The sequence below is a fragment of the Bos taurus genome, chromosome 11, assembly GCF_002263795.3.
Source record: "Bos taurus isolate L1 Dominette 01449 registration number 42190680 breed Hereford chromosome 11, ARS-UCD2.0, whole genome shotgun sequence".
NCBI classification, from domain to species: domain Eukaryota; kingdom Metazoa; phylum Chordata; class Mammalia; order Artiodactyla; family Bovidae; genus Bos; species Bos taurus.
In genome coordinates, this window is record NC_037338.1 from 98,116,367 (window position 1) to 98,128,967 (window position 12,601).

At 45.1% G+C, this 12,601-nt stretch overlaps 1 protein-coding gene across 3 annotated transcripts in view; it reads left to right on the top strand.

The window, feature by feature from the left end:
• GARNL3 (GTPase activating Rap/RanGAP domain like 3) overlaps nt 1-12,601 on the top strand; it is a 166,656-nt gene that overhangs the window by 135,590 nt on the left and 18,465 nt on the right. For 2 of the 3 annotated variants that reach the window (XM_005213214.5, NM_001077872.2), the window contains 4 exon segments: nt 5,826-5,924; nt 6,280-6,396; nt 6,956-7,131; nt 8,631-8,789. In XM_005213214.5, coding sequence (XP_005213271.2) covers nt 5,826-5,924; nt 6,280-6,396; nt 6,956-7,131; nt 8,631-8,789 — 551 coding nt within the window. 3 annotated transcript variants of the gene reach the window in all.

Here is a 12,601-nt window from a genome sequence, read left to right on the forward strand (position 1 = left end):
TTTGGCAATAAGGAGTTCATGATCTGAGCCACAGTCAGCTCCTGGTCTTGTTTTTGTTGACTGTATAGAGCTTCTCCATCTTTGGCTGCAAAGAATAGAATCAATCTGATTTTGATGTTGACCATGTGGTGATACCCATGTATAGAGTCTTCTCTTGTTGGAACAGGGTGTTTGCTATGACCAGTGCGTTCTCTTGGCAAAACTCTATTAACCTTTGTTCTGCTTAATTCCATATTCCAAGGCCAAATTTGCCTGTTACCCCAGGATTTCTTGACTTCCTACTTTTGCATTCTAGTCCCCTGTAATGAAAAGGACATCTTTTTGGGGTGTTAGTTCTAAAAGGTCTTGTAGGTCTTCATAGAACCGTTCAACTTCAGCTTCTTCAGCGTTACTGGTTGGGGCATTGGCTTGGATTACCATGATATTGAATGGTTTGCTTGGAAATGAACAGAGATCATTCTGTCATTTTTGAGATTGCATCCAAGTACTGCATTTCAGACTCTTTTGTTGACTATGATGGCTACTCCATTTCTTCTAAGGGATTCCTGCCCACAGTAGTAGATATAATGGTCATCTGAGTTAAATTCCAGTCCATTTTAGTTCACTGATTCCTAGAATGTCGACATTCACTCTTGCCATCTCCTGTTTGACCACTTCCAATTTGCCTTGATTCATGGACCTGACATTCCAAGTTCCTATGCAATATTGCTCTTTACAGCATTGGACCTTGCTTCCATGACCAGTCACATGCACAACTGGGTATTGTTTTTGCTTTGGCTCCATCCCTTCATTCTTTCTGGAGTTATTTCTCCACTGATCTCCAGTAGCATATTGGGCACCTACCGACCTGGGGAGTTCCTCTTTCAGTATCCTATCATTTTGCCTTTTCATACTGTTCATGGGGTTCTCAAGGCAAGAATACTGAAGTGGTTTGCCATTCCCTTCTCCAGTGGACCACATTCTGTCAGACCTCTCCACCATGACCCGCCCGTCTTGGGTGGCCCCACAAAGCATGGCTTAGTTTCATTGAGTTAGACAAGGCTGTGGTCCATGTGATCAGATTGACTAGTTTTCTGTGATTATTGATTCAGTGTGTCTGCCCTCTTATGCCCTCTTGCAATACCTGCCGTCTTACTTGGGTTTCTCTTACCTTGGACGTGGGGTATCTCTTCACGGCTGCTCCAGCAAAACGCAGCTGCTGCTCCTTACCTTGGACAAGGTGTATCTCCTCATAGCCGCCCCTCCTGACCTTGAACATGGAGTAGCTCCTCTCGGCCCTCCTGCACCCATGCAGCCACTGCTCCTTGGACATCTAAAGGATAGTAGCAAATAACCAAACAAAAGAATTTATTTAAAAACAAAACAAAAACAGACCTTGGAGGCTTAGTCTAATCTCTTAGTTTTGCAGATAAAGAAAAGGAGGCCTAAAGAAATTAGGACTTCCCTGGTGGCTCTGTCTACAATGTGGAAGACCCAGGTTCAATCCTGGGTTGGAAAGATCCCCTGGAGAAGGAAATGGCAACCCACTCCAGTACTCTTGCCTGGAAAATCCCATGGACAGAGGAGTGTGGTAGGCTACAGTCCACAGGGGCATAAGGAGTCGGACACGACTGAGCGACTTCAATTTCACTTTTCTTTCAAAGAAATTATGTGACTTGCCCAAGACCACACAGCTAATTAGTGGCATTTCTGGGACCAGAACCCAGAGGTGATTCCTCGTCCAGTGCTCTCTCCATTTAGCCAACTACATTTTATTAAAGTTAAATTAAACTCTACCAATGTTACCATCTTTAGCTTGATACAGATTTCCAAAACCATGGTCCTGGACAAACAATTATGAAAATTTTTATGATGAAAAGAATGCCAAATTGTACCTGTTTGCCTTTTGGGGAAAGAGAAATAATTTCATGATTATTTGTAAGACCTGTCTAAAAACAGAAAAAAATTCTGTTTGAGTTGCTTCTTTGTAAATATAAAATCCAAACCAAGATTACCCAAGTCCCTTTATGAAATTTTCATCTTTATGGATACAAAATGTAATGGAAGTGTCAGATAATAAGGATTATTGTGATTGCCAGGAAATCCTGTTCTTTCAAACTTGAGGAACATTGTCTATGCAGGTGGTAGCCATATATATCCACCACCAGCTTGCCTGTATTAGTCAGATTATTACTTTCATGTCCTGATTATGCAGTAATGCTTCCCTGTTTGCTTATGCTGAGAAGAGAATAACCCTTAAGGCTTTCTTTGTATTCTTTGTTGTGCTTTTAAGCCATAATTATCTTGTTATTTCTTTGTTTACTCTGTCTTGCCTACACTTAATTCTATTACAAATTGTTTCCATTAGTGAATCTTCCCATTTCGTTTCAAGGCAAGTTCCACTCTATTCGATTAGCCTCTGCTTAATTTCATTAGACTCATCCCCTTGAGAGTCTGCTCCTTTCAAGGTCACTATTAAAAATTCTTTGCATTCTAAGCATAGCAAAACCTGCTCTGAAGGAGACCAAGTACTGAATAAATATGCTGTCACCGTTTGTTTTGTTTTGGTAATAGAAAAGCCAGATCATCTAAAAGATGGTTTCTTCATAAAGAGATTACAAGAAGCAATCCACAGTTTTGAAACAGTCATTGAACCCACATCACTTTCTCATATCCTTGCCTCCTCTTCCTTCCTGTGCCATATATAAACCTATCTAGCCACAGGAGTACGTGAACGCTGTATATTGTCACCTTGCTTATTTAACTTACATGCAGAGTACATCATGAGAAATGCTGGTCTGGATGAAGCACAAGCTGGAATCAAGATTGCTGAAAGAAATATCAGTAACTTTAGATACACAGATGACACCACCCTTATGGCAGAAAGTGAAGAGGAGCTAAAGAGCCTCTTGATGAAGGTGAAAGAGGAGAGTGAAAAAGCTGGCTTAAAACTCAGCATTCAAAAAACTAAGATCCTGACATCCAGTCTCATCACTTCATGGCAAATAGATGGGGAAACAATGGAAATAGTGAGAGACTTTATTTTCCTGGGCTCCAAAAATCATTACAGATAGTGACTGCAGCCATGAAATTAAAAGACGCTCCTTAGAAGAAAAGCTATGACCAACCTAGACAGCATATCAAAACATAGAGAAATTACTTTGCTGAAAAAGATCTGTATAGTCAAAGCTATGGTGTTTCCAGTAGTCAGGGATGGATGTGAGAGTTGGACTATAAAGAAAGCTGAGCACCGAAGAATTGACGCTTTTGAATTGTGGTGTTGGAGAAGACTCTTGAGAGTCCCTTGGACTGCAAGGAGATCCAACCAGTCAGTTCTAAAGGAAATCAGTCCTGAATATTCATTGGAAGGACTGGTGCTGAAGCTGAAACTTCAATACTTTGGCCCCCTGATGTGAAGAACTGACTCAGAAAAGACCCTGATGCTGGGAAAGATTGAAGGCAGGAGGAGAAGGGGATGACAGAGGGAGAGATGGTTGGATGGCATCGCTGACACAATGGACATGAGTTTGAGCAAGCTCCAGGAGATGGTGAAGGACAGGGAAACCTGATGTGCTGCAGTCCATGGGGTCACAAAGAGTCAGACATGACTGAGCTACTGAACAACAACAAAGCCACCTGAACATCAGGGCTGTTCCCTTGCTCACCCCATCAGTCCATGGGCATGCAGTGCTGTTTTTAGGTTATAACACCAGCTAAGAGCTCACACTTTGTCCTTGCATGGACTTGAGTTCCACAAGTTCAGGACATGTGCTTCGACAATTTCCTAGCACCTCTGAGCCTCGGATTTCTCATTTGTTAAATGGGAATATTAGAAATTCCTACCTAATAGGGTCATTGTGGGACATTTACATTAAATGATACCTACAACACTTACATTAAGGCCTGATATGTAGGAAGCCCAGGGCATAAATGCCTGGCCTTAATGAAATAATCATAGTTATTTAGTCAAATGCAGAGATGGGCACTGAAATGAATGATCATCTCATGGTTTGAAAAAAGGATTCTTGCCCCCACAGAAGCACAAAGAGCCTCAGAATGAATCCACTTGGGAAAGCCTGAGGTATTAGAGGAAGGAGAGTGTTTGATGGGCTGCCCCCATCATGAAGGACAACTAGAGACAAGCCATCTGTTTCATAAGAGCTTATCAGGCTCTGTGCTCTGACAAATCCAGTGTTCTCACTGGGCTGCAGGAGCGGGAGACTCTTCCCCGGGGTTGGGGTGAGGGGTAGGGGTTGTTACTAATCCTAATGACGAAAGTTCTGCCGCCTCCTGGGCACCGTCCACGGAGGGATAAACTCCCAGACAGACAGGTTTCTGGAAGAGTCAAGATCCTTAGGGCCTCCTGCACCTAAATTATAATTAAGGAAACACCCAAACCCACAGCAGAACACTTGAAGACCTAAGTGTCTTCAAAGAATCAGGTAAAGAATCACCTAGACACTTCTGCCTAAAATGTCTATACGTCCTGGGACATCTTTGCCTTGCCCTGATTCTGTGTCAAGCTCAGAACAGACCCTTTGCTTAAAGTGAAAGTGTTAGTCCCTCAGTCATGTCCGACTCTTTGTTCCCCTATGGACTGTAGCCCACCAGGCGTCTCTGTCCATGGGATGCTCCATGCAAGAATACTGGAATGGATTGCCATTCCCTTCTTCAGGGGATCTTCCTGATCCAGGGATTGAACCCAGGTCTCCCGCATTGCAGGCTGATTCTTTACCACCTGAGCCACCAGGGAAGCTCTTTGCTTATGGAACTGCCTAAATTCTTTAAGTCCTCTTTGCCCAAGGGACTCCCAAGAGCAAAGTTCAGTTCAGTCGTTCAGTTGGGTCTGACTCTTTGCGGCCCCATGGACTACAGCACACCAGACTTCCCTGTCCATCGCCAACTTCTGGAGCTTGTCATATTCATGTCCCTCGAGTCGGTGATGCCATCCAAAGCAGCAAAGTAATTGCTAACAATTTAAGATCCCAGTAAGTAAGCTTAAAAACAAACCCAGGACTTCCCTGGTGGTCCAGTGGTTAGAAACCCGCTTTCCAATGGAGGACATGGGTTTGAGGGAACTAAGATCCCATATGCTGTGGGGCAACTAAGCCTGTGTGCCACAATTAAGACCTAATACAGCCAAATAATATTTTAAAAAATCCTTTAAATCATCCATTTCCCTGAGATCTTCCCAGATATTTCCACGGAAATTAGTTTTTTCATGTTATTTTGGAAATGTAATCGATATTTCTCTTATTTTTGTCTAAAAAGAAGATTTCCTATTCCTATATGGAGAAATACTGAAAAATGATAGGTAAACTACTATTGATTCAGACATAGGCCATGTTGGAATAGGGTGTTTGTTAAATACAAAAGGAAATTCTTATTTTACTTTCTTGAGAAGTATACAAAATAACCTAAGATGTGATGTGATTTCAAATATGACACAAAAAAAATCAGAAAATATTTAAAAGAAATGACTAAGTGTATTAGCACTTTTTAAAACTTGGTATTCGGTTCTTTGGAATAATCCCAGCCAAAATTGGGATTGAGAGATGCTGCCTTTTCTTGGATGAACATCGAGGAGAAGACTCTAGCTTCGGGACCCTGCTGTTGCGCTCCCTGTACGAGGTGTGAATGCCTTTGGGAAAGAAATGCCAGTCCTCCCTGAGCTGAGAGGGGACTAGTGCTTGAACTTTCTGTGTCGCCCTTAGGAAGGATCTAGAAGCTGACCTCCTTCCTCACCTAGGGAGAAACGGGGTCCAGAACTACCCATAGGCACATTTTCGTAGGTTCTAGAGAGTGTGAGCTGGGTGTGGCGCTGGGTAACCAGGCTTCTTTTCCAGACGACCTCCCATCAGTGCCCGTGTTTGACAAGACTCTGCCCGTGAAGCAGATGCATGTGCTGGAGGCGCTGGACCTTCTGATCCTCAGAGCAGACAAAGGTGCTACTCCTCCTCGAGGGATGTTGTCTGGGAGGAAGGGGAGCGTGTAGCCTATGGCCAACACAAGGGTCTCGGGGCTCTGGCTGAATCACCAGTGCCAGGTTTTTCTTCTGGTGCCCAGGGCTCAGGTCCTTGGTAGCCTGTTTGTTCTCTGAGGCAGGGATGGTGAGGGAGAGAAGGGGTGGGCATCCCTGATCACATTGTTAGGTGAAGGCAATGCAGGGCTTCTCCCCAGTTCTGGAACACCTCAAATCCTGATTTCTTGAGTAGTAGTTTTCTACACAGTCCACCCCTTCAGTTCTTCCAGGTCATCTTACTTTTCCATCCATCTCCTCCATCTGCTTCATCCCACCAGGGAAAGATGCCCGCATCTTTGTCTTCAGGCTGAGCGCTGTGCAGAGGGGCATCGAGGGCAAGCAAGCCGTGAAGGGCAAGTGTGACTGTAGAGAAAACAAGCTCGAGAAAACAAAAGGTGACTCGATTCTTCATATTTTGCTGGTTTTATCCAATTAATCGTTTTCTCAGACTGCCAAGCTTTTACTAAAAAAAAAAAATTTGAGTAGGAATTTTATTTGATTTGTTTTTTCACTTGGAAACATCACAAAGGTAGTATCACTTGTTCCCTAAGAGAAGCTTAAGTTATAGAGAAACATGTTGAGGGCTAGAGGAAGTTTTAGGTCTTATTTGACAAGTTTGGGAGGTGAGTTAAGCTCTGTGAGCAAACTTATGAAAAGAAACTTTTAGAATTTTGTTCCTGGAACTCTGCTCACCTTTCAGTTTACTTCATGTCGTGTAGTGGATGTGAATCTAAGTCCACAAACTCTAGAATAGAGGGAATATGACTTCCTTAATTTTTCTGTAACTCAACCTAATTTTTATTTCAAGTCCCCACTTTGCCTCATGGCAAAAACGTCCTTAGTCATTTCACTGTCTCATGTTTAATTTCCAGGGTTCTTAAAAATATCACCAGATTGTCAAAGCTGAGGGCTCCCACCTCTTGTGTGTTCAGCATCATTCCTTTCTCTTCCTAGGCTGCCACCTGTATGCCATCAACACTCACCATAGCAAAGAGCTGAGGATTGTCGTTGCCATTCGGAATAAACTGCTTCTGATCACAAGGAAACACAACAAGCCAAGTGGGGTGACTGGCATGGCACTGTTATCTCCCCTGTCAGAGTCACCTGTTGAAGAATTCCAGTACATCAGGGTAGGTTTTTTCCTTCAAATTGTTTCACTCCTGGCCCAGGTGCCTGAGGCAGACCCCCTCCTTCCATCCAGGGTGTGTCATTCACTGGGGTTGCCCTGCGGTTCAGTAACTAACTGGGGAAGCCCTCATCTGTGGCCCTGGTTACCCCGGGAGACTAAGGCGAACAGAGTTTTCCCGACTCCATCCAGCTCATTCACATAGTAAACACCTAAAGATGCTGCTCTAGGGGGGATCATTTTGAAAAATATAGAAACTTGGAATCATGCTGGGCACCAGAAACTAACACAGCCATGAAGTGAATTATACTTCAAAAACCAACTCACGGAAAAAGAGACCAGATTCATGGTTACCAGAGGCAGGGGTTGAGGGGAGGGTGAAATGGAAGAAGGTGGTCAGAAGGTAAAAATTTCCTATCATAAGATAAATAAGTACCAGGGGTATAATATACAACATGATAAATATAATCAACACTGCTGAATGTTACATATGAAAGTTAAGAGAGTAAATTCTAAGAGTGCTTATCACAAAGGGAAATAAACTTTATTTTGTATCTGCATGAGATGATGAATATTCACTAAATTTATTGTGATGATCATTTCATGATGTATGTATTAGGTTGGCCAAAATGTTCATTATTATTATTATTCAATCTCAAGACAAGGACCGGACATTCTAAGAGCTAACACAGACCACACTGTTGAATCCCTTTTGTAAAATTGTCTCCTGACCTCTCCTCTTTGCAGTGAACAGAGGTCTGAGCCTTGAGGACAGACTGCAGAAAGGAGCAGTCTAACCCATCCCTGCCCCTCTTTTCCCTGCCCCAGTCTGGCACAGGACTCTGCAGGAGCAGAGGGCCTGGGGGGTGGCTGCGTGAGGAAGTGAGGGTGTTGTAGCTACGCATTCCAGGAAACAAACTCACTCAGAAGGACAATGCAGATAGTGGAGTGCAGTTTACAACACCGGTGGGCCCAAGGCAGAGTCTCCTCTTAGGCCAAGGACCCCGACCAGCATCTGTGAAAATCTTTTATAGCCCATGTGTACATGTCTGAACCCACCACTCCAAATTCCTTGAGACTTACATAAACCAAGGAAAATACAATCCCAATAACCCCATCATTCACATGCTATACGCTCATGTACTCAAACAGTCAAACAATTAGCCAATGATCAATAAACCCAAGGTTACACTCCAATAGATACAGAAAAATTTATGGCCTATCTGAAGGAAGGGGTAATTAGTGTATGTTTTCTCTTAGGCGATGAGTAACCTAGATACGATCTTCAAGGTTCCCCTGTCTAGAAGGGGTCTTACTCTTCTGTTGTTGTTTTCATAGGCACTAAACACAGAGTGGCCGAGCATGATCAGCATGAACAGGCCTAAGATGGAGCCCAGGCCCTATGAATTCCTTCTTCAAGGGGGCCTTTCCTGGATGGGGTCAGGCAGTGGGGTGGCTGCTCTGTCCTCACCCCTTTCTCCTCCATCCTTGTCCACCACACAGGAGATCTGTCTGTCCGACTCTCCCGCGGTGATGACCTTGGTAGATGGGCCAACGGAGGAGAGCGACAACCTCATCTGTGTGGCTTACCGGCACCAGTTCGACGTGGTGAACGAGAGCACGGGAGAGGCCTTCAGGCTGCACCACGTGGAGGCCAGCAGGGTGAGTCGACGGACGTGGGGGCGAACGGGAACCAAAAAGACTGGAGCTGTGTCTTCTAACTTTGCGAGACCATGATGAGGGTTTCTTTAAAACTGTGCGCTCTTTATCATATCTGTAACCTGTGATACATATTTAGGCTGTACCATGTGAAGCTGCCATCTTTGTAGGTCAAATGGGTTCAATATCATATAACTGCCCATTGCCCTCTTTAGCTTTTCCACACCTCCTCCTGCCATTCCATCCTTCCCTACAGAAGAAGAATGAAGTGTCAAAACTCACTGTAAATAACTGAGTAATGAGAACAGTTGTTTGGTAATTCATGCTAGAAGGGCCCCTGGAGAGTCGGGTTACCCTCAGAGGCCCTGCAGACCCACAGCACGGGGCTGGAAGGTTGGGGAGGGCACAGCCCAAGTCTGCATTCCCTTAGAGGCGCATTAGGAAAGGAAGATGGGATGAAACACCACTGGGAGAGAGAGGAAAAGCAGATCGGCGCTGGGGGGTCTACACCTCCTGGCCTGAGCCGCACAGAGGGCAGCCATGTGCTGGATCTGGACAAAACCTGACAAGCAACTCACAGAGTTCTTCAGCCCAGTTATCGCTGGGAACCAGGGCAAGGCCTGATGACAGCTGAGCCCCTGGAGGTTTGCACGGTGCAGGGCCAGCACTCCAGCTCAGGTACGAGAACAGGGCAGAACAAGGATGTCGCCCAGGGAGAGTGTCATTCCTGATGAGAGCTTCCCCCAGTCCTGTTCAGATGTGTCAGAGAGTGAGGAATTTAATTATGTTTTACAAGAACTAAAAAAATACAATTTAAATTTGGACCAGCCCTACATAAATATTCACTAAAGTTGCTAATTACTCTAAAGAAAACACCTGAGAGCAAAATTTGAAGAAATAGAAAAATCAGAAAAAGAAACATCTAGATATACTTAGGAGGCCTACTTATCTTCAGCTGTTATCAATCACAGCTCAGTCTGCCCATTCATGTGTGTATACTGGTAGCACCCAAACTCATCTGCTGTTGAAGTCATTGAGGAACTTCAAAGCTACGGATGCCCTGTGTCCCACCCCCCAGCAATTTCACAGCCTTGGGTGTGACGTGAGCTTTAGAATTTTGGGATGGCCCCCAGGTGATGTGGGCAAATTTGGGAACCACTGGTACACACTGCTCCTCAACTGTGGCTCTAATTGCCCAGAAAGCTTTAAACAGATCAGTGCTCTGACACATCCAGATCAGTTAAACCAGAAGTCCTGGGTGTATGGGATGGGAATCAGCAGACTGTAAGTCTCCCCCAGGTGATGTTACTATAGACCCAAGAGATGGAAGCTCTCCTGACACTCTTCCTAGCAAGGTCAGGAGGGTCCCCTCCATCCCAGCAATTGGGAACCTGTCATCTCTTCCCGCAGCTGACTTCTGAGGACTCAGAGCCCAATCTGGCCTTTAAAAGTTCTTGCCCCTTCTTGCTTTTCAAAACTCTGGACAGGGACTTCCCTGGCAGCCCAGTGGCTAAGATTCCACCCTTCCAATGAAGAGGGTCCTGGGTTTGATCCCTGGTCAGGGAACTAGAGCCCACAGGCCGAAACTCAGAGTTTGCATACTGCAATTAAAGATCCCACGTGCCACCAAAAAGATTGAAGATCTTGAGTGCCAAAACCAAGACCTGGTGCAGCCAAATGAATAAATAAATTCTTTTTAATTAAAAAATACAATCTGTACAACCAACTGTAGGAGTCAGAAAAAGCATGGCTTAAAAGATCTTTGTTGAATCAATCCTTCTCTGGCAACTAGTTTCCTAAGACTGAACCCGCTTTTCCTGGAAATTATTGTTATTTACTTATATTTAATACCTTGATAGTTCATGAGTGTGTCTGTGGATTTTTTTCTGTTAAGATTCATGAAGATCCAGGGAAAAAAGAGTTAAAAGCAGTTTTCTTTGATGACTTCTGTGCTTTGTTTTGCTGGAAGGTATGAGAAATTTTCTGTCTTTTCTTCAACATGCTTTGTAAAACAAAGATGCAAAGCTTTTCTCTAAGAAAAAACACTTAAAAACATCTTTGTGTTGTTAAGCACTACCCCAGGGATTTCAGTGAATCAGTATGTATATTCCCACTGAGTTAATCCTCAGTGGCTATGTTTGCTGAGCAGGCAGAGGTGCTGAGACAGTGGCTTGTCTTTGGGTGGAATTTACTGTTTGGTTGGAAAGATACGCCCTAGAGAAATGAGCAAACTAATGAGCGAGTCGGAGAAGGAAATGGCACCCCACTCCAGTACTCTTGCCTGGCAAATCCCATGGACGGAGGAGCTTGGTAGGCTGCAGTCCATGGGGTCTCTAGCAGTCGGACACGACTGAGTGACTTCACTTTCACTTTTCACTTTCACGAATTGGAGAAGGAAATGGCAACCCACTCCAATGTTCTTGCCTGGAGAATCCCAGGGACGGGGGGAGCCTGGTGGGCTGTTGTCTATGGGGTCGCACAGAGTCGGACACGACTGAAGTGACTTAGCAGCAGCAGCAATGAGCGGGTAGAAGCGGCCTGCAGAAACAGGGTTACTTCTCACCAAGACATTCCTGCAGGACAAGCCCTGAGCTCAGTGGAGCAGGAGAGAGGCTGACCCTCCTGGACTCACCGCCAATTAGTGCTTCAAGCAGCCCTCAATGCCTACCTCCTCCGTGCGCCACCATGCAGGCCAGGCTGGCCTGGTTTCCTGCCTCCGCCCCTCCTCTCGTCTCAGCCAAGACCCCTCAATTCCCGTTGCAGGCTTCGAAACCACCTCAGGGTCCAAGACAATCCTAGCTCAAGAGAGGAGCTGTTTAGGAAGCACCAGAGCAGCCTTCTGAAAGTCAACACCAAGTTTGTTCTACCAACAGGCCAACTCCGACGTACTGCCCTGGATCCAACAGCCAGCTCTGGCCTCCTTCCCCAACAGAGGCCTCCTCCAGAGGGGGGTAACAGGATCCAGATCTCTGGCTTATTCACTAGGCCCAGGTCCCCGTCCTGAGTGTCTGCCCAGACCCCAGTTGGTCTTCATTGAGAGCTCACCCTGGAATCATGTGGGAAGGTTGGACACTGACCTCACAGTGCCAACCTCTTTCACCTGTTACAAGTCTGTGTTTCGAATTTTCACCACCACCATATATTACTTTTATTATTTTAAAATGCAATAAAATAAACTATTTTTAATCAAGTAAAAAATGAAAGGTGAATGTCTTTATCCTACCCTGACCTACTATATATCAAGATGTCCAGGAGCAAGAACCCAGAATATGTATCTTTTAAAAGCTCTCCCAGTGAATTCTCAGGTCCTTGCCTGGTCAAGAATGTCTCCTGCATGAATGTCTCCTCTGAGGCCCCTCGCCTGGGAGCTAACATCTATACCAACATCTATATCAACATCTGTACATGTAACATGTACATGTGAACTGGGCTTCTCCATGCTCAGTGTTAATGAAGGTCTGATGAAATGCGATTGAGGGCCTGAGGAGAGAGTGATTAAGTCCATGCTATGGTCACTGACCCCAAATTTCAGCCCCATAGCCCTGACAGGTAGGTGCTGTTCTCTCCCCGGTTTCTGCAGAAAAGGAGGCTGAGGCTCAGAAAGGAGAAGTCACTTATTTATCCCAAACCACACAGCCAGTAAGTAGCAGAGGCAGGACTTGAGCCCAGACTGCCTGCCTCCCAAGACTGCGCCTTCAAACCCAGCACATGGCAGCCACAGCCCCGTCACAGCCCGAAGAGGAGAGCAGGTCCAGGTTACACAGCTGGTGGTGCTCAGCCGCTCCCTCAGAAAGTGCAGAGCAGACACAGCAGCA